General features: G+C 51.8%; 1 protein-coding gene across 2 annotated transcripts in view; it reads right to left on the bottom strand.

The window, feature by feature from the left end:
- The window catches only part of MYO5B (myosin VB), a 345,182-nt gene that overhangs the window by 52,254 nt on the left and 265,477 nt on the right, over positions 1-27,451 (bottom strand). For both annotated transcript variants that reach the window (XM_026496295.4, XM_026496293.4), the window contains exons 18-22: positions 22,365-22,476; positions 18,049-18,260; positions 16,114-16,270; positions 13,887-14,126; positions 6,444-6,677 (exon numbers count right to left, since the gene is read on the bottom strand). In XM_026496295.4, coding sequence (XP_026352080.3) covers positions 6,444-6,677; positions 13,887-14,126; positions 16,114-16,270; positions 18,049-18,260; positions 22,365-22,476 — 955 coding nt within the window. The remainder of the gene's footprint in view (positions 1-6,443; positions 6,678-13,886; positions 14,127-16,113; positions 16,271-18,048; positions 18,261-22,364; positions 22,477-27,451) is intronic.

Raw genomic sequence — 27,451 nt, 5'->3', positions numbered from 1 at the left:
ATTTTTGAGTAAATGCTACCCACCCTCCCTTCCCCCTAGCTTTCAAGTTCAGCCGAAGGTGCTGGGTGGTAAGAGGACAGCTTCCCCCGGACTCCCACGCTCAGCATCATGGGTGGGAAGGGTCAGGAGAGAATTTGAACACGGCTGGAGTCCAGGGGCGCGATCACCCGTCTTCTCCCTCCGTAGGGGCTCAGAAGGCAGCGATTCTCACGGGTGAGTCCCCTCCTCTGGGGGACTGATGGGTCTGCAGATGGCTCACTCTTTCACCCCAGATACACAGTATCTCTGGAGGCTTACAAAAAGCTCCAAGTACTTACTTCATCAACAGTCTCTATACGAACCAAAGTCTTCCGATTGCAAAGTTTCCAATGTCCTTCAAAATGTGCTCAAAACTGCGTTCCAGGAAACTGTCCCCTCTCTGCTACACAATATTGCTGCTTTTCATTCTCTCAATTCCGACGGACTCAGTTTCTACTGCAAGTCCTCCCGCAGAGGCGGTGCTCAGAGGTCCAAGCGTGAGGCTCTGACCAGCATGGGTCATCTGACGCCACCCTGGGTGGTTAGCAGAGCCTTCGCCCTCCAGGCAGAGTATAAGCCCATTCACGGAAAGTCAGGCAGCTGGGCGTGTTCTGCCTCCCCCACAGGAGTTCCCAAATGAGAAAAGGCTGGTGAAAAGATTTATGCACGTAACTAACTGCACCAAACTGTTCCTCATCAACAAGTTATTGCCTATTATAACGAACACAGCCAATGCCGTGTGTCTGCGGAGACGGCAACCTGCTTCGGTGGTGGGAGGGGGGGGCACGTACAGAAGCAGCAGCACCGAGAGGCGCCCCTCATCATCACGGGCTGCCACTCACCAAGCCTTGTTCTGGCCCCCGGCGGATGCAGGGCGAGGCTGTCACTCACCCATCAGACACTCCCTGACGTGGTTCTCCGTGCGGGGAGCTGGAGAGGCAAAGTAAGCAACACTCCAGGCAACCATCTTCTGAGAGCGTCCCCCGCAACAGAAGGGGGGACAGGTGTGTTGCAGCAGGAAACCAGTAAGGGCCGCAGCAGATTCCTGTCAAGCAGGGTTTCTAAGCCTCAGCACTACGGACATGTGAGGCTAAATCTTTGTTGTTGGCAGGGGGTGCTGTCCTGTCAGACATTCCGCAGCATCCTGGCCTCTACCCACCGGATTCCAGTAAGCCTGCGGCCCTCCTGCCCTCAACCCAGCTGTGACCGCTAAAATGTCTCCGGACATTGCCAAAGCTCCCGCAACACTGCCTCTTGTCCAGAGCCACTGTGATGAGGGGATTTAGAATGAACACAGGTAACAAGGAACAGAGGGAGGTCCAGGAGGTTTCCCAGGAGAAGCAGGTTGTCTCAACCAGACACGAGGGATCTGCAGGCAGCCAAGGGAGCTCTAGGTGGAAACGTGACATGGTGCAGAGGGATGGTAGCCATGGTTTGGGAATGGAACAGCGCGGCTGTGGTCATGTGTGGTTCGGACGGGGGGGGGGGGGGCTGAGAAAGGACGAGGCTTGGTGGGGAGAAGTGAGAATTGGAAGACAGTTTCACTCCCTTTGTCCTTAGGATAAGTTCAACTCCTCCACACACACCCCTAAAATGGGCCCACCTTCTCCCCACCCTCTGCTTTCTGCCTGTGTCCCTGTTTCCCTGCCATGCTCCCTTCCCCAGCCTTTCTGGGGTTGGGGGGTCTCCTCCTTGTCTAGCTCTGGACCATGATTCATTCTTCCGGGAAGGCCTCCTATCCTGCAGGTGTGGGGCGAGCCCGCAAGCTCCAAGCTCAGGTTACAGGGCCTGCCTGTCACTCCAGAGACCCAGTCAGACGGCTCTGTGTCCTCACCCACCTGCTCAGCCTGGGCCCACGGACCACTGCCAGGCTGTCACATCATCACATGACACGTCACCCCCAATGCGACCGAGCCTGTGAGGAGCCCTGCATGTCCAGTCAGGGGGCCCGTGCTTTCCTCCATTGAAAAAAAGGTTTCCATTATTTTTTTATCAAATGAATGGGTTTATGGTCGATTAAAACATCGAGAACACAGGAGTTGCTTAATCAAACGATTCAAGAGAAACACAATGTGGGGGAAAAAATACTCTTCAAATGCATCTTATTTTCTGTTATTAAAGACAGTTCACCCAGTGAGCACCTTTAAGTTAGCTGGGCAAATCATCAGAACAGCGTTCTTGTTCCTCGATGCACACGCTGTATGTAGCCAACACCTTTACAAAAGCAAGCTTCGATGGGGCCTCATGTGGAGCTCGACCCTGGCGCCATGCTTGGAGGGCAGGACTCCGGTCCCCCTCGATCAGGAACGAGGCACAGGGCTGTGACCTCTGAGTTAGCCGGCTGTAAGTCACTGTGTGTCAGGTCACCAGCCTGCTTCCCTGGAACCACTCTCTGAAGATACAGATGGCTTCCAGAGCACGTGGCCTCCTGCGAAGGCTCCCAGCTCACTCACCGCCCTCATCCCCCCTTCCCCTGGGCATCTACAGTCAGTCACCACGCATCTGCAATGGAATGCAGCAGTCAGGCATGCCTGGCCAGTAGCGCGTGCCTGCCACCACCCCAAACCTCCATTCCTAGGAGGGTAGTCTGAGATCATGTAACTTCACTGTAACCACTTAGGATCCGGGGAGACTCGTTTGAGCAAGCCAGGGTCAATGGCGTGTACCCGCGGCCGTGTTCTACCAGGCCTCAGCCTCCTTTCCTCCCCCGGTCTCCCTCCAAGGCTTTGATTCATGAAGGCAGTCCTCTGAGGAACTCCATACCTCAAAGTGACAGCAGGGAGCTTTGCTTTCTTCCTGGCCTGCACCACTCTGCAGGAAGGGTCTCCAGTCCCACCCTGTGCTCCACACCGCGGGAGGGCAGAGACAATGCTTCCCTATCACATGTCCCCAGGTGCTGGCCACCTCTCTGTCTTCCCAGCCAGCTAGCACACAGGGAGTTTGCTGGCAGGCATGGCCGGTGACAAACTTGTGCAGCTAAATGGCCTCCCTTCTGTGAATGGTCAGGAATGCAGGCTTAACACAGAACCAGGCAGGTGTGTCCCCTTCAGCATGATAAATAGTACCTTTGCCAGAGTTTGGGACTCAAATATCATGCAGCAGCTCCAGGTTCTCTTAGTTCGGGGTGGGGAGGGGATCTTTTACCTCTTGCAGGCAATGTTATTGGGAGGGTTTCTTCTTCAAGGTTACTTGGGACAAATCATCGGAACCAACGCTGGGGCTAAATCCTATCACTATGGGGCTAATTTAGTCCCTGCTGAGTTAAATAAAACAAATACCCCAGCTTCAGGCTCAAGAACTGCCTTTACTGGTTAATCTTTAGGGACACGAATTTATCTCTGAGCTCTTGGTTTTGTCTTTTCCCAAGTCGGGTAAAATTTAAACTATAAAAAGGGCCAAGTGCAAGGTTTCTAGTAGGAAACCATGGGACAAACTGATTAGACAGGTCCGCAGCCAAGGGATGGGGGGGGGGGGGGGAGTTCCTGCCCTCAGGGAGACCCAGCATCTCCCAGCCCAAAGCAGTGCAGCCTCGTGGCCAGACAAGGAATATCGTCAGCAGTGGGGAGCCCAAAGTTTTCCAGGCTGCCAGTTCCAATAAAGCATTTGCTGACGGACATATCAAGCCCATTAATTAACATCCACCCTCGGTCAGCTCCTCACTGTGCTCTGACGGTCTCATCAATCTTGCTCAGGGCACAGCAGCCTCTAGACAAGCCTGAGAGGAAACCAATTGTCTGATTATTCAGCATTTGTTAAGATTGAACATGGTGCCTTTGATAAATATTAAACCCTGGCCAGGCACAAAAGATGAAGGAGGGGAATAAAAGCTAGCCGTCTCTCCACCCACTCCCCGCAGCCACCAGAATAGAAAGGTCTTGAAGACCCTGGAGAAGGTGGTCATTTTGCTTCCACTTTCTCTCTTCTTGGAGAGAGCTGGACATTGCAGCTAATGAATCATCTTATGCCAGTTCCTTCTCCTGTTAACTAGCTGGGGATTGGCTTACATTTTGGAGTCAGAGAAGGTGCTTTTCTTGTTCTGCCTCTCTGCCTATTGTTCTCCTTCTTGCAGTGTCCTTGAATTGTTTTCTCTTGGCAGTTTCAAGCTCTCATTGTATTTAAGACCTAGCTCAACACACCCCTAGGAAATAATTTTTGTAAGGAGCAGAGGAAAGCACCCTCTTCTCTGCTACTCCGTGCAGGGGAAGAGTTTCATATTATAAACCCTCAGGCTCCCCGGGATGGAGACTCAGACATTTCCAGAGCACTAAGTCCTCAAACCACAGTGCCCAAGGGGAAGTAGATAAGGAGGCTGGGCGGCAGAGGAGTCAAGAGCTCTCTGTGGGGTGAAGACCAGAGACACCCACGTTTTGTGGATCTGCTGGGTGAACAGACTTCCCACACGCCTCGCCCTGACTCGGGTGCCCATGCAGGGAAATTGCTTCTCTTTTTTCTCCCGGGGTCACCAATCTCAAGGGTTTCCAGTTCTAATCCTGGCACCTTCTCTGCCTTTGGATTCCACTGCCTTGTGTTTTAATCACATGGAAGGGTTACCATCCATCTGTTCCCACGGTCAGTACACACAAGGGTGGAATTGCACGGCTGGTAGGTTACAGGCCTACAGCTACGTTGTAATGGGAGCTTCCTAGTACCACATGCTTTCTCCCAAAGAAGGCAGGCCACATCAGGCCTTGTGGTGGGTGAGCAGGCAGGTCTGCCTGGGTGACATACTAGGGGCAGAAGCGCCTACTTTTCTGGGCTAGGCTGGCTGCCTGCTCCGGGAAGCCCCCCTTCTCACTGTAGTCATCACCCAGTCCACACGTGGACCCCATCTCTGATGCTTGCGAAATCCCCAGGCTCAGGCAAAGCAGTGGCTGGTGGTCGGAAGTTTGGCCTGGGCAGGGAAACCATGTCAGCTGGCTCAACTGGCTCTTCGGGCTTGCATCTCACACAGAGCAGTCTGCATGCTCCCCAGCTGCGCCTGAGGGCTCGGGCCACAGCAAGAGGGAAGCACTACAGAGCAGGGCTGGGGTCCATCTCACGGAGCTGGCCAGTTGCAGTGTCCAGAAGAAGCCTGAGAGGTAATCTACACTTACAACCCCCTGAGGGAGCTAAGGCAGTGAGCTTTCCCATGCGCACTCGGTAATGGCAGGACACGGAGAAGAATCTGGCCATTCCAATGTCTGCCCCAGAACCCTTTCTGTGGCGGCATTTAGCCTTTTTTTTTTTTTTTTCAAGATTTTATTTATTTGACAGAGCAAGCACATGCAAGCAGGGGGAGGGGCAGAGGGAGAGAATCTCAAGCAGAATCTCAATCTCTGTACCAAAGCACAGAGCCTGATGTGGGGTTCGATCTCATGACCCTGAGATCACGACCTGAGCCAAAACCAAGAGCTGGACACTCAACTGAGTGAGCCACCTAGGCGCTCCTCATCTGCTCTTTTTAAAAAATATTTGAGAGAGAGAGAGCGCGCATGCACGCGCACACACACACACTCAGGTGGGGCGAGGGCAGAGGGAGAGAATCTTCCAGAAAACTACCCACTGAGCACGAAGCCCATACCCATCACAACCTGAGCTGAAACCAAGAGTTGGATGCTTAACTGAGTCACCCAGGTGACCCCTGCTCTAATTCTTAAACACTCAAAGTTATTCCAACATTAGGAACACTGAATCCCTCCCCCGTCCTTAGATTCTCAACCCACTGCAACTCTCCAGTATTGGAGGCACTGAACAAGAGGACTAGGTGCTATCTGCCCTGTGGTGTGTGGGTCACTGCAGAGACACAGCAGCGAACAGCGGTGTCCTCGTCCACAGGAGGCTCTCCAGTGGGCACACGGCATTCCCCAGCTTGAATAGTTATCTTGGGAGAGAAGGGACTCTTTGTATCCTGACTTTTGAGATGGGAGAGTAGGGGCCAATCTCAGGAAGTTCTATTTTACGGGGTGGAGAGAAAACCTATAGAGCACACCAACCAGAATGCATGAGTCAGGCCGAAACTATCCACCCTGAAACTTAGGGCATGTTCCCCAAAGTAGGATTACTATGAGTAGGGATGTCTAGAGGGTGCCCCTGCCTCTGTACCATGCCTCTAGCTAACGAGAACTCGGGCCGCAGAGCTGACTCTGGCTAATTCTAGACTACACGAAATATGCCCAAAGGCACACACGCGTATTCCTTTTAGGAGATGCTACCGCGTTCAGCTAACGGCAAAACTTAACCCACACATGTTAGGTGAATGGACATGTGCGCATGTGGGTTCCCCCAAAGCGTGAGCACTTTATATCTAAATGCAGAGAGATAGTCAGTTCACGGGCACAAGCCTGGTGAAGTCCAGGGTGATTTTAAAGCTGGAAGAAGAAAGTGCCCCGAAGGGGTTCTCTGTTAGCCAGCCCACCGCCAAGCCGCTCCCTCTGGCCTCGACATACCTTTTTCAGCTCGTCCTTCTCCTTGGTGTGGGCATCCTCCAGGATCTTGCGCTCCGAGTGGGCCCTCTGCAGCTCAGCCCGCAGGCTCTCGACCTCCTCCTGCAGCCTCAGGCTGCTGTCCCCACCGTGGCCCTGCTGGTAGCGGGCCAGCTCCTTCTTCAGCTTCTCCACCTCCATGGTGTGTGTGGAAGTGACGGCCGACAGCTGCTCCGACAGCGTCTTGAACTCTTTGTTCTGTGAGTGCACCGGCAGAGGAAGAGAGGGGAGAAAGAGTAGAGAGCAAGGTTATGGGGGCAGGTAAAAAACACGAAGGCCGTTAAAAAGGGAACTTCCGAGGTGGAATTAGATTTCACCATCACGGCACGCTTGAGTGCTCTCCTGGCATCCCCCCGAGAGAACTCTGTTGTGAACCTGGGGACAATAGAGGGACAGAAAGAACCCCGAAGCGGACGTTCAGGGCGCGTTTATGAGCAGTGGCAGAGCGGAAGCCGGCTGACAGCGGTCAGTCTTCTATGTGTGGCTGGACAGACCTTAGAGCCCATTTGTAAGTTGTGGGAACAACGTAGTTGGGTTCCCAGATCTGCAGCCTTTGCTTTTCAGGCTTTCTTGGTCTTTCACACAGGGCCCTCCTGCCTTGGGACTCGCTGGCACAAAAAGCTGCAACCTAATCGCTAGCTCTGAGACAAAGGACCCCTTCGGCATCCCCTCTTCCAAGGAGGCCCTCTGTGGGGCGAGGGATCCCTCTCACCACCTGTCAGCTCACCCTGGAAGACTCTGACGCCACACACTGATGCCCTGGAAGATTCTGTCCATGCTGTGCCCCTGTGGACTGGGCACCCACACTGACAACAGGCAAGCGAGCAGCCCCCCGTGTGCCTGGTGCAAGTACGGAAGGGGGCCGGGCAGAGCACCATAGATGGGCTCACACAGAGGGAGCATGGAGGATCCAGGACCAGCATCAACTGCCCGTGTCAACATGGCCAAAAACTGGCGCTTCAGGAGGTGAGAGTAGCAGGTGAAAGTCGCCAGTGGTGAAAGGGAAGAAGGGGTTTTTCAAGTAAGCAACAGAGAGTCACTCATTATTCTTCGTTGCTGTCCTCTGTGGGAGCTCCAAGTAGACCAGGCTGTTGGCTAAAATACCAGTAAGCTGGGGCATCAGGAATCAATGACTAGTTCACATCGGAAACGAAGCTTCCCGAAAAGCTGTGCGGAGCAGCACAACAGCAGCTGTGGGACCTCCAGCCTGGGACCTGCTCTGGGTGTCCAAGCAGAACAAGTCCTGCTCTGATAGTGCCGCGAGAGATCCTCCTACAGGCCAGGGAAACCTTCTGGTTACAACCGGACATGCCTTTAGCTCTGGTCAGGCAGCCAGCCTTGCTTGAAGTAATCACAAGAAATCCAGTTAGGGGGCCATCTGTTTAGAAAACTCAATCCTGGGGCACCTGGGTGGCGCAGTGGTTAGGCGTCTGCCTTCGGCTCAGGGCGTGATCCCAGCATTCTGGGATCGGGCCCCACATCAGGCTCCTCCACTAAGAGCCTGCTTCTTCCTCTCCCACTCCCCCTGCTTGTGTTCCCTCTCTCGCTGGCTGTCTCTCCCTCTCAAATAAACAATCTTAAAAAAAAAAAAAAAGAAAAAGAAAACTCAACCCTCTCTGTACCTCCCGCCCCGGAGGCTGAAGCGTTCCTGCCCGAGGGGAGTGGGCTCAGGGAGGGAAGGTGTGGTAGACGAGCCATGTCAATTTTTCTCCACTCTGGGCTGGAAGTGAGGTTCAGCCCGACTGTCACCTCCGGGCAGCCTAGCTGGGTCAGATCACCGTGAGAGTGGAGGACTGGGCTGTGAGGGCTTCTAGCTGGAGCTAGTGTGGGGTGCAGGAGGTGGCAAAAATGCGGTGGCGGCCAGGGGCACAGGCACAGCCTGCTCCTCTGCAAGGATCTCAGGGAGAACTACGTTCTGCAGATGGGCTGATGACGGCATCCTGCTACGGACACAGATGACACCCTAGGACTCTCGCGCAAAGATAATGTGTCCTTCTGGGAGACCAGCTCTTTGTGGCTCCTGACACCCAGGTGGACCGGGGACTCAGGACATCAGGGAGTTAAGAATGGCTGGAGGCAGAGAGACCTGTGTTCCTAGACCAGCTCATCCTTGATCAGCTTCATGTGTCCAATCAGGTCCTTCCACCTCGCTGTGCCCCAGTTTCCTTGTGTGTGAAAGGGGGACCGAGAGTGAGTCTTTCCTCAGAGTTTTTATCCAGATGCAGGAAGATCCAGTGCTTTGCTGGTGCCCGGCACACAGTAAGTGCCCAATGAACAGGAGCTGGCTCCTTGGCTCAGTTCTGCAGGGAGTCCCGGGGAGAGATGCCCTGAACGCTCTGCTGGTCCCCAGAGGTGGTGGGGAGACTCCTAACAGCAGCACCTGGGCAGCTCCTTATTTCATCATCAGCATCCAAAAATAATCACTGGGGATTCATTGCAGCTGCACGTTTCATGCTCTGGAGGTAGGATTTCAGAAAGGAAGACCCCAGAAGAGCCCAGCAGTTTCCCGTCTTATCCTCAGGCCATGATGTTCACATCAGGTGTCCGCGGCTGTGCAGCTAAGCCTGACACGGGGTGGGGGGGGGGGGCACTTGCTTCCTCACAGACCCCGGAAACCCTCCCTGCAATGGCAGGCTGATCTCCTCAGTGCTGCCTTTGTCAGTGTGACCAGGAGACCTGGCCAGCTCTCCCCTGCACCAGTGAGGCTCTTTTCCTACTATCAGGGCACGGGGGTTTCCAGATAGACCCCTATTCTCCTTGGGCTCCTCAAACACCCTGAGAGATGCTCGCTCTGCCCCTACTACTAAAGGGCACAGATCTGTCCTCATTGCCAACAAGGAGCCTGTCTGGGAAGCCAAGTTGAGACTCTTGGCTAGTTAGTATTTTCTCAAAAGCTTATTATTTTTTTTTTCCTCAAAGATTTGCTTAGTAAGACTTTCTATGCTTGAAACGTTTCCCCCACCTGAAGGATATGGCATTCACCTGTTCCTTTGGTCCACGGTCCCCAGCCCTCTGCTGGCCTCTACAGCACTTCTGTATGAACCAGGAAAGGCATCACCTTCAGGAGGGTGAGCTCCACAGAGCTGTCTCTCGGGTGAACACAGGCCCAGGGGTGCACAGCTTAGAACAGAGGACACCTCTTCCTCAGGGCAGCAATGCTCCAGAGCTCATAGTCAGATAAGCAGAGCAGAGGATGGTCTTCAGCCCTACTTGTCCCCATAGCCAGCTACCCTTGTGCAGTGCACAACCTGCAGAACTGTATGGAAGAGGTTTCAAGTAGTTCCCAGTCAATGGTCTACAGATCCCTGGGGAAGGGGGTGAGGAACTCATTGCAAGACTGACTGCATCACGAAAAATAACATGTCCCACATGTGGTACTAGCTCTTTTTGGGTGCTTACTATGGGGCAGGCACTGTACTACATAATTCAATATATATATATAATATATACATATACACACATATATGTAAGTAATATACATAATATATACATAAAATATATTTTAATATATTAATATATATATATAAATATAAAATTTTAACTCATTCACTCCTGAGACTGATTAATATCCCCATTTCAGTTAAGGAAACTGAGGCACTGGAGGCCATAAAACTGTAAATTATACTATTTTTCAAATGTACTTGGATGCTCTTGTGAATCAAAATACCAACTAATTTAACGTACCTACTGAGCGTATACTAAGTATACTGAATCAATCAGATTTAAAAGGCTACTAACTGAATCCATAAGATTCTCTATTTTTTTCAGATAAAATATTTAAGTACAGCATTGCACTCATAAAGGTCTAATAAACTTGACCTTTATAAAGAAATTGTAGTTTCAAACTGGACTAGTCACTCTAAGATGTTGTGCTTGAATAAAGCCAGAATGATAGAAACCCAAAGTCACTGGCTACATCATTTTGACTGAAACATGTCACAGCACAGGCCTACATCAGGGACACTGTAAGAAATGGTCCCAGGAACTGTCACTATATTTACTGCTGAAAGGTATTGTGAAGGACGTGGCTTATGATATCACAGATTATGAAAACCCTCAGGAAGAAGTCTCAGCACCAGGGACAGCTCCAATCCTCTCAAACTCTTCTCTTACAACTCAAGTGAAGACCCTAATTTCCTCTTCCGTTTGCTTGGGAACTTGGTGCCAGTTTTGTGTCTTGTCACTTTTGTTGGGTGCACAAAACCTTAGACATGAAGTTTGGTGCTAAGCCTACCCTGGTTTTAGCCTTTAGTTTGTTCCTTTGCTGACTAAGTTTTGGCAGTAGGGATACCTTACTTTAAAAAAAAAAAAAAAAAACTCCCCCAGGTAATCCTGTAGGTGCGGCCTGGAGTCAGGAACCACTACTTTAGCCACATCATAGTATCAGTGAATTTTTGAGCTGAAGTTGCTTTAGAAATCTTAGGCCAATCTCCTTGAAAGAACTCAAGCCCCAGTTATAGATTCGGCCATAATCCCAAGCTGTCAGGTCTGGTTGCAAGTGTAATTGAGACAGAACCCAGGCCTCCATCCAGCTGGGACTTTGTCCACTACCCCATGGTGCTCTGACAAATACTCTGGGATGCCTTTGCCTATCCTCTCCTTCTGGCTCAAGAACCTTGTGTGTCAGGAGAGCGGTGACCAGAGTTGTCTCCAAAGCATCACAGAAAGAACAGAGGGACATTCAATCCAAATGACGAGCCCCATCTGGCAAGAGACTAAAATCAACAAGCATCTCTGAAGACCTGGTGCCAAGATTACGCTGTGATTACGCTGATGCCTCCTCGCATGACAGAGTGCGGGGAGAGTTCTTTGACACTGGATCACACACCCCCCTGTAAAAGGCCAACTGGTCCAAGGATGATGCCATCTATATGTGAAGAAACCCAAAACAAAACTGAGCCTTCCTTGGATTGAGGAATTCTCACATGTCCGAAGAGTCTCCAAATGTGCAGCTATCCTATATTTGGTGGGAGGTGGCAGAATGTTCTCTGGAACCAGACTGCCAGGTTTCAATCCTAGCCATGCTACTTACTAGTGTGTGGGCTTGGGCAGGCTACTTAAACTCTGTGCCTCAGTTTAAAGTGGGAAGATTATCATCTCATCGGGTCATGGTGAGGATTAAATAAATTAATATATGAGAATGGTGCCTGGCACACGGTTGGGCAATGCGGGGAGGGGTCCAAGACAGCAAGATCTAATCCACCCCTCCTGCCTCTTCTGCTCACCCTCTGCACATAGGGCACCCTGCCCAGGGTGGAGAGCACCTGCCACCACTCACAGATGTTTGCCAAGCAGGAAGCTTAAGGCAAAAGCTCTTTTTAAAAATAGGCCTTTTAAATCTGCTTCTCTTTGATGTTCCAGCACGTGGGTTGTAAAATATCAGATTTATTTTTAACCTCTCGAGTTAACTTCAGAAATCAGCAAAGCCAATGCAGGGCCCTATGGCTGGAAACCGAGGGCTGTGGTGGCCGGGCAGTGTGTGGGGCTCTTGGCAGGGTGAAGTGCTGCCAACAAAGTCTACTTGTCCATCCAACTAGACTTTACTCAGAAGGTTAACTGGCAAATTTTGACAATGCAATTCTTTTGGGTCCGTCACCAATGTCAATAATAATAATAATAATAATAATAATAATACCACCACCACCACCTAGGTCCTCCCTGTACTTGTGTTTTTGTTTGGGGTTAAAAAAAAAAAAAAAACTAGCATCACAATCCTCCTTATGGCTGTGGGATCAGAGAGACCACAGCTAGAATGCTGGCTCCAGAATTTTCTAATTCTGTGACCTCAGCAAGGTACTTGATGTCCCTGATCCACCATTTCCTCATCTGTGAGATGACCTCACAAAGCCACTGGAGGATCAAATGAGAGTGAACATAAAATGCCTGCCACAGGGCATGGCACATGGGGGTGCGCAGGAAGTCATTAGGGTGCTGTGCTGTTGGCCCCACTGCCATAAGATTGTTCCTATAATACAGCATCCATATGGATCAAAGTTCTCTTTTGTTCACCAAGCCTAACAGAGCACCAGAAACAGTCAAGCACCAGGTAAAGTTGTTCCAAAGAGGAGGATGAAGGAAGATCGGCCATGGGAGCCACGAAAGAGTAGAATGTATGGGCCTGTGTGCACACGGGCCTGTCTCACCTTTCTAATCTGGTGGAGGGTGCCCAGCATCCTATGTTTGTTTCAGATTCCCTGCAGGGACCTGCACAATACCCCACGGCCGCAGGGACCTGACCAATGACCTGTCACTTGTGTGACTGGTTGAGAAGGTGGCCGGGGTAGGAAAAGGAAGAAGCGTGACCATAATAGTGGTCACCATTTTGTGAGCTCCCGGGGCATACTAGACCCTTCATGCATATCCAATCACTTATTTTTCTTACAGCCCTAGCAGCCCTATTTCATGGATAAGCGAACCGAGGCTCAGAGGGATCAGGTCACTTGACCTTTAAGCAGAGTTGAATTTGAATTGGATTCTTTCTGATTCCAAAGCAAGCACTCTTCCCACCACACAACACAACAGAGGCAGAAGAACAGAGTGCTGAAGAATATGGGTTCTAGAGCCGGACAGGTGGGGTTCAGATCGCGGGCTCGCCACTGTCGCCTGTGTGACCCTCACCTGTAAAGACAGGAGGAGGACACTATTTCCCCCCTTCCAGGACTGCTGCAAGGATTAAACAAGCTAATAGAGACAAGGCACTAGGACGGTGCCTGGTGCGCAGTGAGCCATGCCCAAACGTCCGCTATCATTACCACTCCAGGCTGCCTCCACCAGGGCAGGAAACCATGGCCTTGGGCTAGTGTAGCTGCTTCCCCTTGCTGCTGTCACAAATTACAATTAAGTCAGCAATACAAGTCAACTGAAACACTACAAACCTTATGACCTTACAGTTCTGGAGGTCAGAAGTCTCAAAGGGCCAGAGCAGGGTCGTGTTCCTCCTCTAGGCTCCAGCAGGGAATCCATAGTCCTGCCTGTTCTAGCTCCCAGAGGCTGCCTGCGTCCTGGGCTCATGGCCCTGCCTCACGCCAACCTCTGCCACCACCTCTCTTCCGGATCTGACCCTCCTGCCTTCCTCTCCTGAGGACCCTTGTGAATATACTGAGTCCACTCAAATAATCCAGGCTCATCTCCCCATCTCAAGACCCTTCACTTCATCACCTCTGCAAAGTTCCACTTGCCATGTGAGGTCACACAGTCACACACCCTGGGGATTAGGGTGCCAACATTTCGGGGGGGGGTGACATTCTGTCTGCCATAGTCAGTAGCCGTTCTTACTGACTAGGGTGACACCTCAGGACACCTGTGCTTGCTCAGGTCCCTGGCACATGCAGTTGCCTGGGGAGTTCTCTCCAATGTGCCCCCCAGGCCCCCCAGCCCCCACCCCCATAGGGAGCTCCGGCCACTGACCTGGTCATCGATTTTCCGCTGCAACTGCACCACCTTGTTCTCCATGCCCACGTTGAGGCGTTTCAGGTGCTCTGCGGAGCGGGCCTCGATCTTGAGGGCCTTCAGCTCCTGCTTGGCCTTGAGCATCCGGAAGGCACACTGGATGACGATGGCCGCGCCCCGCAGTTGCTGAAAGCGCCGGCGTGCCATCCAGCCCCGCAGATGCTTCTGGAGGATGGTGGCCTTGTGCTCCATGAGGACCTGGAGAGGTTGGGGGGACAAGCACACACCTGCTGGGTTTGCATGGCAGCAAGAGGGGAGGCTTACGTACTGCCCGGAGGGAGAGCCAAGGCCGGCCTTGGTTTTAGACGATACAGAGAAAACATGCCTCCCTAAGACACAAGGCTTCAGGGGCCATTTGTTGTAAGAAAAAGTTTTAACAAAGGTCTGCAGCAGCCTACATACCTGCAGAGAATTAGCTATTTAAGTCTTGTTTTTTGTTTTCTGTTTTATCGGTTAGGGGACCACAGGGTAAAAACCAGCAAGTCAGAGGGGCCTGAAGATGAACTGTGCTCAGAACGGCCCATTCAGCACATTCTGATGCCCTCTTGGTAACGGGGAGCCCAGGAGACGAAGCAGGAGTCTCTAGTCAAGAGCCCATAATGAGCCACAGACTTAGAGCTACAAATTTGGCTTCTTTCTTCTAGAAGCTAAAGATCACTCAGAAAGCAAAAGCATCATCAGTGTGTCCACCCTAATACCCTGCAAAATAAATGTTTGTTAAATAAATGAATAAATGAGCAGACATGCCCAGTATCGCTAAGATGGAGCCTGGGTTCAAACCCTGTGCCTCCCATGTGTCACCTGTCCCTTCCCTGACGACATCACACAGACATCACTGATCTCGCAGGACTGTTCACAGAATGGTCCCCCACTGACCCGGTTGTCCCCATATTATATCGGCGCTGTACCCTGGTGTCTGACCATGTTTGGTTTTTCATGTTCTCTTCAGTGTTTTAGTTTTATTATTCAGAAAATCATACCTTCTCTGATCACAGAAGACAGAAATGTTCCTTTTAAGAGCAAAGAATTTTTTTGACATTTCCTTCCAATCCATCTTCCATCTTGGCTTTGAGCTTCAGCAGTATGGGGGTGGTATGGCGGAACGGATGTGTCCTGACTCAAGGCTCCCCGAGTCCTTCAGCTTCACTGAATAATGGCCTGGCAGGAAGGCCAGGTCCCCCTCTCCTGACCTCACCCTGCTAAGCTTCAGGTTCCTAACTCGTCGAATGAGGTGGTGAGACCTGATGCCTACTATCGCCCCCTGCTCTCACGTCTGAGTGAACCCAAGACCAGTCACCAGGCTCTCCCGCTGGCTGACTGAGCAACCTTGGGCAGGTGACAGCTTCCCCAAGCACCTCAGCTGCCCAAGGGACCCAACGATATGCACCCATCCTACCCTTGATGGTTACTGTCACGCCTTAACTTGACTGGCCTCGGGGTGCCCAGATTAAACACTGCCTCTGGGTGTGTCTGTGGGGGTGTTTCTAGACCAGGTGAGCATTTGAATCAGTGGACTCCCCTCCCCAGTGTGGGAGGGCATCATCCCTCAGGGCCTGAAGACAAAGGCAGAGGAAGGAGGAATTTGCCCCTCTTCTCCTGCCTCACTGCTTGATTTTGGACATCTTGTCTCACTTTTTCCTGCCCTCGGACTGAGATTCACGCCATCCGCTCCCCTGGATCTCAGGCCTTCAGACTGGGACTGAATGACATCACTGGCTTTCCTGGGCCTCCAGCTTGTGGACAGCCGACTGTGGGACCTCCCAGCCTCCATAACCGTGAGGGCCATTTCCTGAGAATCTCCACATGTGCATATACACACACATGCACGTCTCCTGTGGGTTTTACTTCTCTGGAAAATCCTAATACACTACACCTCATGGGACTTTGGAAGGATTCAGTGGAAGCAAAGGTGTGAAATCACTTAGAAAAAAGTTAGGAGCACCCTACAAATGTTCACCGTGGTGACAGCCTCTTTGCTGCTGCTTTAGTGCTCTCTTTTTTAAAAAGATTTTAGAGAGTGAGCACGAGTGGGGGGGAGGGGCAGAAGCAGCAGGTGAGGATCCCAGGACCCTGAGATCATGACCTGAGCCGAAGGCAGACGCTTAACCGACTGAGCCACCCAGGCGCCCGCTGCTTTAGTTCTCAACCTGCAGCCTGCGAGTCCCCTGGGGCTGTGTGCACACACCTGCTGGTAGATTCTCCGCACGAACAGGCCCCGAGTGAAGGCCTGAATGATGACGGCGGCCCTGCGGGTCCTCCGGTAGGCCAGGCGGGCCCTCCGCATACGGTACTGCTTCTGGAACACGACGGCTGCTCGGGTCCTCCGCAGATGCTCAGCCAGCCTGGGGAGGAAGAGAACAGGCAGGCCCTGCTGACAGAGGCCTCAAAGCCATTTGTGAATGCAAGCCTCTCCCCACTCAGCCCTGCCTGGACACTCCCGGCTGAGCCAGTTTTTGTCACTCTTGCAGAGGGCAGCGACACCCCGGGCACCCGAAGCTGCTCTGGGCAGCTCCCTCCACACTAAGGAGTTTCCAGGCTGCTCACTCTCCAGCCCACGAGCCCCTCGACAAACCTGGGCAGTCCCCAACGACATCACGTGTGTATGCTTCTGTCTGTCCCCTGTACCCAACTTGGCTTGGAGATACCAGGATCCAGGTCTCAATCATGCCTGCCCCCCACATCTAGTAAGGGCCGGGCCTGGAGGTGCTTAGTGTATATTTGCTGAATGAATAAAACCTTCTCAGGCCCGCACCCATCTCTCCCTGCTTTCTCATCTCCCGCGCCCTTTCTGCCTGGAATGCACTACCTATGGCCACCTGACTTTCCAGTTTCATGTCTACATTCCCCACCGCACCCCCAAGTAAGACAGTCTGACACTTACCTCCCCTTCCGGGCTTTGTTTGGTGCCAGGCTCAAGCCAAGCGCTCAGAGACTCAGAATATTAAAAGCTAGAAAAGCCCTCCGAAATCATCTAGTAGAGCCCCAAGGAGGAAGGAACCCCCCAGCCGCACCCTGCCTGCTGAAGGGAGTCCGATTCCCCAGTCTGGCTCTCCGTAAGCATGTTCTCCTTCTATGGGCCCTGTATGTCCCTGGGGACACAAACTCCTGCAGGGAGAACGCAGGCCAACTCTGTTTTAGAGCCTCACCATCTGCCACGCAACACGGAGTTGCACGCACAGGGGTACCCAGCAAGGACTTGGCTAGTTTGCCCCGACTGTCAAGGATTACCTCGTGTTGATGCTAGCGACAGCTGTTTATTTCTCTGGCTTTTGTTCCAGACATCAGGTCTCAGTGGTTCAGAGGTAATGAATCTGGTTATGCCCAGATGAACAGCTTACGGCAAGGATGTGAGGGTAAGCAGCAGCAATCTTCTAACTTAATGCTGTGAAGGATGCCTGCTCGGGCTTGTACCTGAGGGGCTTTTTTTTCCCTTTTAACACTCCAGCCGAAGTGACTGAATAGCCACTTGTCAAAGCCTGGCTTCCAAATACAAGACTTCGTGGCAACTTGTCACTTCCCCAAGGAAACCCTGTCCTGAGAGCAAGCTGATTCTGAACCAGGGGTGGGTCTTACAGGAGGCCGTGTCCCATGTGCCCTCTCAGGGGAGATGCTCACACCCAACGAGACCAGGGAGGAAGGGCGGTAGTTTCTGCTGCACGGTGCCGGGCTGGGTGCTGGGCTGGGGAGCCGGACTGGCATCCAGGCTCCGCCCCTGCGTAGCCGTAGGTGTTTAGACAAGTCACACCTTCAACGACTCCTAACCAGGACCTCCAGAGATCTTTCCAGCTCTAATTACCAAATTCCTGACGGATGTGGAAACTGGTGCTGTAAATCATGAAGCCGAGTGGAAGCTGTGAAAGGCAGAATTTGTCTCTTTTTCTAAGGGATTACTTTGGGATTTAGGCAAACCAGTCCTAGGTTAGTGCTGGCGGGATGGGGGCAGACTGGGGGCATCAAGAGACTTGGAGCTAGACTTACTCCCGCAGGTGAGAAGGGCACGGGGACAGATGCCCAGCTCCTGGGAGAAAGCTGGGGTGCAGACAGAACCACTGTAGGCTGAGAGAGGCCAACCAGCTAAGTCCACGCCCCTGCATCTGCTATGTGCCCCAGCTTGGCTCACCTGCGGGCCAGGTGTCCTCGGCAGAACCTCTGCAGAGTTAAGGCAGCCGCCTTCAGCCTGCGGTATTTCACCTTCTGCAGCCAGCCCCGGACCGTCTTCTGGATCATGATGGTGGCTGCCCGGAACTTGTCGGCCCGAAGCTTCTCTAGGTAGGCCACCTGGCCTGCCCGGAAGAAGATCTTGGTGCGGCCAAACTGGAACTTGTCGGGATCCTTTATAAGGCAGGGAGGGGGGGCGTGAGTGAGGCAACATGTCCCACCTTCCTGGTTCTTCGCGGCAGAATTCCCTTGCCAGAGCTCACGTACCCCTGCTCTTAGACACATACTCTCAGCATCCACCGAACAGCCTAAGTCCCTTCTAGTAGACTCACGGGGCCAAGGTGTCCAGGGTGCAGCAGGGAGCAAGACGCCTGCCCTCAAGCAACTGACATCATGGTGAGAGCGGAAAGACGAGCAAAGGCTGAGCAACTTTTCAGGCAGTGGTGAAGATTAGGAAGACAATAAAAGTGGGGACTTACGGGTGGGATGGGGATGTTTAAACAGGATAATCCAGGAAGGCATTTCTCCGGAGGTGATGTCTGAGCAAAAACCGGAATAAACCCAAGGAGACAGCCCCGGGGAAAACGTAGAAGAAAGTTCCAGGAGACGAGCAGAGTAGATGTAAATGTCCTGTGGCAGCCAAAGGCTAGATGTGTTTGAGGAACAGGAGAGCCAGGGTGGTCAAGCGGGGGAAACGCGGGAGGCTGGCGGGAGGGGCTAATCACCAGAGGCCTCGCAGGTCACAGCTCACAAGCGGGACGCGAAGCCCCTGGTGGTGCTCAGAGCAAGGAAATAACCCGCTCGGGTCATTTAATTTTCCTCAAACCACCACCCTGCTGTATGTATAATTCCAGATCGCAAATAGCCCTCCAAATAAATTTTATTTGATTTCAGACTATGTTGAGATATTTTTGACATATAATTACTGTCTTAATTATATTTAGGCTCAAATTAATTACCTTTCCCCATGCTCACCCCCGTGGATAAGGAAAGATGGCCCAGCAGCGTGCTTCTGCACCAGACCGGGACAGAACGCTTGCGACTTAACCTGCAGAAACTGAGTACTCTTTGTAGCTAAACTTCTTCCTAATTTTATTCCCTGGCATGAAGACCCTGAGGAAGAAGTAATGAGCCAAGGGCTAAGGAAAACACACACACACAGGAACATGTTTCAGGTTGACAAATGGCTCTGAAGGGATGCTGAATCACCACTCTTTATGGGCTCCTCACACAGGGACGATGGAGCTGCCTAAGCCGGGACGTGGCGTCCAACGAGACCGTCTCTGATGGTCTCCCTCACAGCCAGGCCGCCAGTGAAGCTGGGAGGGGCCAGGTGTGGGCCTGGCTCTTATCCCTGCCTCTGGTCAGGGCCATGTACCCAATGGGCCCCCAGCATATGCTGCGAGGAAGAGGGCTGGATCAGGGCCGGAAGCTTCCAGGCAGCCAAGGCCCTGTCTTCATCACTGCCCTGCTGGCAGAGGCTGCTTCTCAGTGCAACAGGGCCAGGGAGCAAAAGGTGGATGGCTCAGCCCTCCCCGCCAGAAAGAAGTCTGGCTGCTCAGTCTTCAGCCAAGCCACGGCCTGGGGGAGTCTGGTGCCTCCCAGGAACCAGAGTACACACATGTTTGTTTCCTGTTCTGGAAAAGCCACTAGGAAGGGTATGACCTGGTCTGCAAAGCCACTGTTTTCACAAATATAAGGATCCTTCTGAGGGTTCCACCTGCTGCAGCCAGCCACCACTAGCCTGACTGCCACACTCCCTTAGCCCCTGTGTCCTGAGCACACCTCTTACCTCAGACCTGATTTCGCCAACCCCTAGAACTTGCTGACTACACTACGCACATACCAGACAATCAGGGGTTATCTTTTGAGAACGCTTCTCTAAGAATCACAGACTAAAGGAGCAGAAAGGAATCTCAGCAGCCATCCTAGGCTACTCCTTTTATCTCACAGATGGCAAAACCAACGTCTGCAATGGTGAAGTGACTTGTTCAAAGTCTCACCAGAGATACCAAGACCCAGGAGTCCCGGGCCAGTGGTCTCTCACGGCACCAGGCCCCTTTTGTAACACCATCTCTTCCCACTACTCACGTACATAGTTCCCTGTGCTTCCGGGGCTCCCCGGAGATACTTGCTAATAAGATTCTGCTCCCCGGTCACGCTCAAGGTTCAGGCCCCCATGACCTGATTCCCTCCAGGGAGGTCTATAATCACACCAGGGATTAGTGGTCCCGGAGGGCAGGGTGCTTGCATCATGTTCTTCTAGAGCCTCCCAGCGACCACTCCAGGTTAGGGCACACAACAAATGCAATACATACTGGTGGAACTGAAGCACGAACAAAACTCAGGTGAGCATGAAGGGCGTTCCTACCACCCCTGCAGGAGGAGACCACCCCTCACGAACCACCTCATGAAGCAGACCCCCCGCCCCCTCCCATGCACAAGGCTGTTAAGCCCACATGCCACTGGCTTTTCTAACGACTGTGTTCTAAACGGCACTAGCACCTGCTTGGTGCTGTCACGTGCCCTTCTAGGCTACCGTGTGGCTTCAGCCTAGCAGCACTGGGGACTAGAAGATGTTGCCCCAAAAAGGGGGGGCGGGGAAACAGAGGAAATACAAGGTCTCCGGAGAAGTGTTGAAGCACTGATCCCAAGTCCTTCTCCAGAAAGGATAACTACGCACAGCGATGTTAATCGACCAGACTGGCTTAAGGGGCACAGTGATCCAGAGTGGCTGGCGGTGGGGGGAGGGGTGTTGAGTCGGTCCACTGGTAACACCTTGGGCAATTTCTACCAGCTTTCTAGACCTCAGTTCCCTCATCTGTAAAATGAGAAACGATGTTTGTATCTCCCTCATAAGGCACTGTAAGGATTAGATGAGGCAGGTACGTGAAGCCGTCAGGAAAGTGACGCCTCGCTGCTTCGTAACAGCCATGACAGGCCCACCTAGCTCGTCACCCACACAGCCACCTGCACAAACTGAGAGCCCCTGTGAGAACCAGTAACAGTGCCAGGAACACAAAGACAACAGGTTCAGGATCCCTGCCATTTTGGGGGTTCCCAGTCTGGTGAAATGACAAACCCTTGATTGCAAGACAAGGGGATAAACGCAATAATGGAAGACCGGCAGTAAGCACTGTTGGTCGATAAAGGCAGGGGCAACTGACTCCACCTGGGAGGTCAGAACAGGCTTCACAGTCCAGAAGGCATTCTAAGAGCCCAGTTGGGAAGGAGGGGAGCGCTCAGGCAGACCAGCAGGAGAGGAAAAAGGCCTTCAAGCAAAGAAACAGCCCACGTTCATATAATTCTTCATCAGGGAATTCACTTGGCTCATCCCTTCCCCAAACATTCCTTCTGTGTTGGGCTCAGTCCTTATAACTAGGGGGGGGGGCACTACAAGGACTGTCCTCAGCAGTAAAGGATCCACACAGGACAGCTCGCACCAGGCTTCTGGTCGGCTGCAGGCTACTAGTTCAGTCTCAGGAACTCGTAAGTTATATGTGGATTTTTTACTGCAGTGGAATGGGGGTATTGATGCCCTTAAAGCCCACATTGTTTGAGGGTGAACTGTACTGGAAAATTAAAATTTTTTGATGTAGTTCTTCTCTATTACATTACCTTCTGCAAGGGAAGGTGTGTGAGGTAACCCTATACTGAGACCACTTTGACCATGCCCTGCTACGATCCCTGAATACCGTGGAGCTAACATTTGGGATCTGCCCCTCACAAAAGGCCGCAAAGTAGCTCCAGTCTCAAGACTCAGGTTTGAGTTCAGGTTAATTGCAGCCTTTGCCTTATTTACAACAAGCATCTGGGAGAAGGCCTGAGGCCAGTTACGCAGCAAGTAGATATGAGAAGCACATCTATTTACCCAATTGCTGACTTCCGAGCTGTGCCTGGGCTTCAGATCGGAGCCCCCAGGCAGGTGTGCAGTGTGGGCAGGTGGGCAGTGTGGGCAGGTGCATGGCATGGGCAGATGGGCAGATCTACAGAGCCTCGGGCTTTGGAGAAGCCAGAGTCCTGGGCCAGCAGCAAACCCTAGAGGGTTGGTACAAACATTTTTAACTTTCTACATGTGTCTAGATGTAAAAAAAAAAAAAAAAAAAAGTAGGAAGTACTCTATATATGTGAAGGGACTTCTCTTTTACAGTTGCTGATGTTGGAAAAAGGATGAACGTCTCAAACGGTTTTAAGAAGGATGAAGACCAAAAGCGCTGTTAAGTCCCCACTCCCTAACTGAGCACTGCGGCCAGGCCTCTGGGGGCACGCCCAGCTCACCTTGATGAGGCTCTCCAGGACAGACCTGCAGATGGCCTTTTTGTCTGTGTTGGCGAGCTCTCTCTTCTTGACCAGCACCCGATACCGGTTGAAGAAGTCATGGTAAGCCCACCTGGAGAGAAAGCAGATGCATCAGGCGACGCGTCACACAGCCACCCAAGGGCCGCAGGCCCTCTCAGACCGTGCCGCAGAGCAGCGAACCACATTCCAGGGGCTTGTCTTCCTCCAATCCCTCTGAGAATTTCAGTGTGGCTGAATTATACCACCGTGAGTGGCAGAAGGAAGAGGAGGGTTCTGCGGACCCGTCTGGGAGAAGTGACCAGAGGCAGAACCACGTACAGGGCTTCCGCCCACGGGGAAGTGTGGACTCCCACCACACTGCTGGAGGGGGAGCCTTGCCTAGAGTGCGGCCTGGTTTTTAAATGTTGTTTTCTTATGAAATTAATACTTCTCATGGAAAAGTTTAAAGATGCAGAACAGTATACATTAGCAAATAAGAAGCGATATCCTAACCCCAAGCAACACCACCTTTCACACATCTTGGTATACCTTAGAAGGTACCATTTTTCTCCCCAAAGTAGAGTTCGCTTAGGATTTCCCTTCTGTTCCTTAGAGTAAAGCGAGCCCACTGTGCAGGAAATGTTCAGCAACTCACATACAAAATTTTAAAAATTGACGAGCACTTATGCTCCCACTACCTTTTCAGTAAGAGTCCTTGGGTAGGTTCTGGAAGGGAATCTTTCAGGGCGCCTTGTCTCTCAGCCTCGGAGGAGAGCTCTACTTAAACAAATGCAAGCTTTTCAGCGAGCGAACTAGTTCTAGGCGGGGTCCGCCCCTTTCTCTTGACAGCCACCTCCGCTCACAGATGTTCACCCTGACCCTCGCGGCTCCTGACCTGCGTTCGGGGGGATGCTCACAGCCTCCTCACGTCATTGCACATTCTGTTCCCACACTAGGCTACTCTAAGGAGCCTGAACTCCCAATCTAAATCCCTCTGGAGGTGAAGCCGGCCACCCATTCCCCCGGGGTCCCGTGTCCTCGGCAGAGGGACACCATCGGCCGCCCGCTCGCCCCTTCAGAAGCATCAGCTGCGGTACACACACCCTGTCCCCCGATTGTGCGTCAGCCACTTACCATCACTTGTGGCCTCACTAATGGGGAGTGAATGGATCTACCTCTCCTCCTGGAGCACATTTACCTTAAGTAAAATTTCATCGAAAGAACTGAGCATGTGGAATATTAGGTATTCCGAGGGGTGGGGGGGGGGGCCACACCACGTGCTTGGGACCCTGGTTCGTGTAAAGCGCTTCCCCTTGCGCTCTGTAACCATCCCCAGTGTGGGCCTCCGCTCCCCCTGCCCTCCCAGGCCTTCACAGCGCCCTGGGAGGCGAAGGAAAACCCAGACTGAGCTCCTTGCCTCTCCGCCACCTCGGTCACCAGACCTCGGTTTGGTGGAAGATTTCTAACCTAGCTATGGGTGTTGGGGCAGCGGGGGAGGGGGGGGAGAGCAAGAGACAAAAAGCATTCTCGTTTCCCCCCCCACCGCGTAAGATGGTTGTTTAGAAGTTACGCCTTTTTTAAAAAACAGCTTTGAGGTAACTCACAGCAACATTTACGTTTAATATGGACAATAGATTTTAGTATATTTGCGAAATTGTGCGACCGAACCGAATACTGCATTCCAGAACCAGGCTCCCAGGCCCATTATCAGTCACTCCCCATTCTCCCCTCCCTCCCAGACCCTGGCAGCCATTCATACCCTGTGTTTCCATGCTTCTTACCTTTTAATTAATCCTGTCACAAATGTAATGGCAGCCTCTGTTCTGCTCGGAGCTGACCAGGCATTACATGGCCCTGCTCACGGGCTCCCCAGAACACGTGCAGGTTCCTTCAGGAGGAGGGCAGAGAGGCCTCTGTTCTACAGCCTGGGGGAGGGTTCCCTCACTTCCTGTGTTCCGTGGTTTCCTGCCCCTCCAGTTGTAGGGGGCTATGACCCAAACCCACCGAATTCCGGGCCATCTCTAAGGCGGATTTAAAAATGGAAATATTGAAGGTTATATGCCCAGCTAAAGGCTGCTTCAATTATTCCAGTCATGTACGATAAATGTCAAGAAACCCCTGAGGTCTGACCCCTCTTAATTCTGGAGGCTTAGGAACAGAGCTAGAGGTGATAAGCCACAAATCAGATGTGTGTTTTATTTTTAACACACGCAAACACTACCGGATTTCTCCCGAGCTCTTTCTGCCCCAACCCCCAAGCTTTAGACACAGGCCATTCCCTCTACTGTTACTGTAGGGGAAGATGCAAATGGAATCGTGTACACAGAAAAAGGGCTTTGTAAGGTCTAAGTCTTCTTATTCCTCGTGCCCACCTACCCACATGCGGCTCCACAAGCCATTGCTCCTGCCCGTTCAGGGAGGTGTGGGCTCTCCCCCCAAGGCAGCTCAGCACTTTCTGTGTGACTTTCTGAGGGCACCTCCCCCTCTCTGCAATATGGTTATTTGTGTACTCATCTTCTTTCTCCCTACGAGTTTGCAATTTCTCTGGGGGAAATAATCAGAGCAGCATTTAGCTGGGCTAAAAACCTTAAATGGTTCTAATTTGAAGATCTCTTACTGCTGACAGTTCCCTAACTCAGGGAGGTTATAGGCTCAAGGAAACAAGACAGCAGGGAGATGGGACTGCACAGACACCCAGGCCAGTCCCGAACAGGCCTACTCTAATGCGGACCAGCAGGCTGGACCTTAATCAAGTCTTGGACTCATCCCACACGGATGTCACCAAAATGGAGAGAATGTCACCCACCTTACGAAGTACCTCCAAACACTGTGGTGGCCAAGGAGCTCATGAATGTGGAGTGCTTAGAAAGCTCCCCCCACCCCATCCAAGTTACTCTCCCTGCCTGCCACCCTTTTTCTTACAAAGGCTTCACTGAATACCTGCCCCAGGGTGATACCGACGGGGCAGGAATGTGCCCACAGAAGACAAGCCATCCACTGAGAAGGGCTTGGGCGGGTACTCCCTCATGAGCTCCCACAGGAGCACACGGCCGCTGTGGGATCTGGGCATGTACGAGTGTCCTTCAGCCAAGGACTCAGAATCAAAAGTGGATTCTCTTTTCTGTGGACCTCTGTGCTTTTAGAAAGTCCTTGCAGGAAAGGCTCCCCCCCTCACCTGTAGAAGAAAAACCTCCCAAGTGAAGCTAAACAGAATATGTGATTGTTTTTCAAAAAATAGAATTTCTTCACAGAACTTCCTGATTTGGTAGGGACATCTGGATGGAGGTTTTTTGTGGCCATATAAAAACTGGGCAAGACCCCTCTACAGGACCATAGGGTGTCCAGGATTTCCCCCTGAAGTACTCCACTACCACAGACTCTCTCCCTCCCATAGCATCTTAACAACACCTGTTTCCATGCGGGATACAGCGCTTTAGGCCTTCCATAAGAGATAGTTTTTCTACATGCGTTACCTTCTCTGCTAGACTCCAGCCTCCTCTGGCCGGGCTAGGACACATTTTTAAACTTCTCAGCACCTAACACAATATCTTCATAGTTACTTACATTTTTAAAAGAATAGGTATTTTCCTGACCAATAAAGAGGTTGGAATCCCAATGTTAAATCTTTTTGTTCTACTAGTGTTTCTCAAAAAGGACACTGCTGGCTTTGGAGCAAGACAAACCTTTTGTGCTCAAATGGACACAGGGCCTCTTCAGACCATTCCCTACTACCCTATTCCTTGAGATATACAAACGTGTTTGCAAATATTTGCAAAATGTTTACTATAGAACACAGTTCTAGTCTAGAAAACCACTTTCTTGAGAACCACCAAGCATGCCTACCGTCTGCCTCCACAGTGTGAGTCCACTGCTTCTGTCCTGCTCTTTCTGCCTTCCTCAGGTGATGGTGGACAGGTCCCCTCCCACTTGCACTATGGCTGTGTGGTTCCATGTGGTTCCCTGGCCTGGACGGATCTTTTAAGTCAGTCCTAGGCCTGGCTGCTCCTCCATTCCATTTCACATTAATGGTGGGAGAAGAGCTCCCATTCTTAGTCTATTACTAGGCCCCAACTGCGGCCTCAACCCTGGGCTATATGCAGTCCTAGTGGCCTCAGGGACAGAATGCACACTCAGCCCTGCTCTCCCTGGATTTGGACTCACAGGCAAGGGGCTTGGCCGAATGTCTTGGACTTCAATGTCGTGTTTCCTGTAGAATAAAGGCCTGCTTCACCCTGCGTGCCCCTGGCCTGCTAGGGAGGTATGCCGATCTGGTAGAGTAGTCACAGCTGAGTGTGTGGGAAAAGCCCAGGACCTAGGATCAGTCCTGGTGAGAGTGGGAAGAACAGAGGCAGAGGCAAGGTTGGAAAGATGCTTCCTTGTACAAGCTCCTCGGGCTCAAGACAGCACGTGGTAAAGCCAGCTGCTGTGAGTGGCGAGCACACGCACTAGGGTGATGTTTGGGTTGACTGAGTTCCCATCTAGAGCCCGATAATGGATTTAACCATCTACATGTGGGAACATTCTAGGGAACATGCCTCCCTGAGTGGTCCTCAGTGGATGAATGTAAACAGGTGGAGTGGATCTCTCAAAGTGGTCACACTGTGTACTTCCCTTCTCTTGGATAGATTCCCTCGTGCGGGATTGACTAGATAAGACAAACTCTAAGAGGCCCTCCAATAAGACCAGGGTAACATGTCACCAAGAAGAACCCCTGAAGATGGCAGGTCAGGTTATCACAAGGGTGAAAATGGCGAGCATGTTTGCAAATCTTATCTGATAGGCATCTAGTATCTAGAAAATACAAAGAACTCCTACAGCACCAAAGAGACAAATAACCCAATTTAAAAATGGACAAAAAAATCTAAATACATTTCTCCAAAGAGGATATACAAATGGCCAATAAGCACATGAAAAGATGCTCAACATCATTAATTGTCAGGGAAGTACAAGCAAAATCACAATGGTATACCACCTGACACCCCCTAGGATGGCTACAATAAAACAGATAATAACAAGTGTCGGCAAGAATGTACAGAAAGAGGAAGCCACATCCATCGCTGGTGGAAATATAAAATGGTGCAACCACA

Source organism: Ursus arctos, unplaced genomic scaffold, assembly GCF_023065955.2.
Source record: "Ursus arctos isolate Adak ecotype North America unplaced genomic scaffold, UrsArc2.0 scaffold_17, whole genome shotgun sequence".
NCBI classification, from domain to species: Eukaryota; Metazoa; Chordata; class Mammalia; order Carnivora; family Ursidae; genus Ursus; species Ursus arctos.
This window is presented reverse-complemented; position numbering and strand designations above follow the sequence as displayed.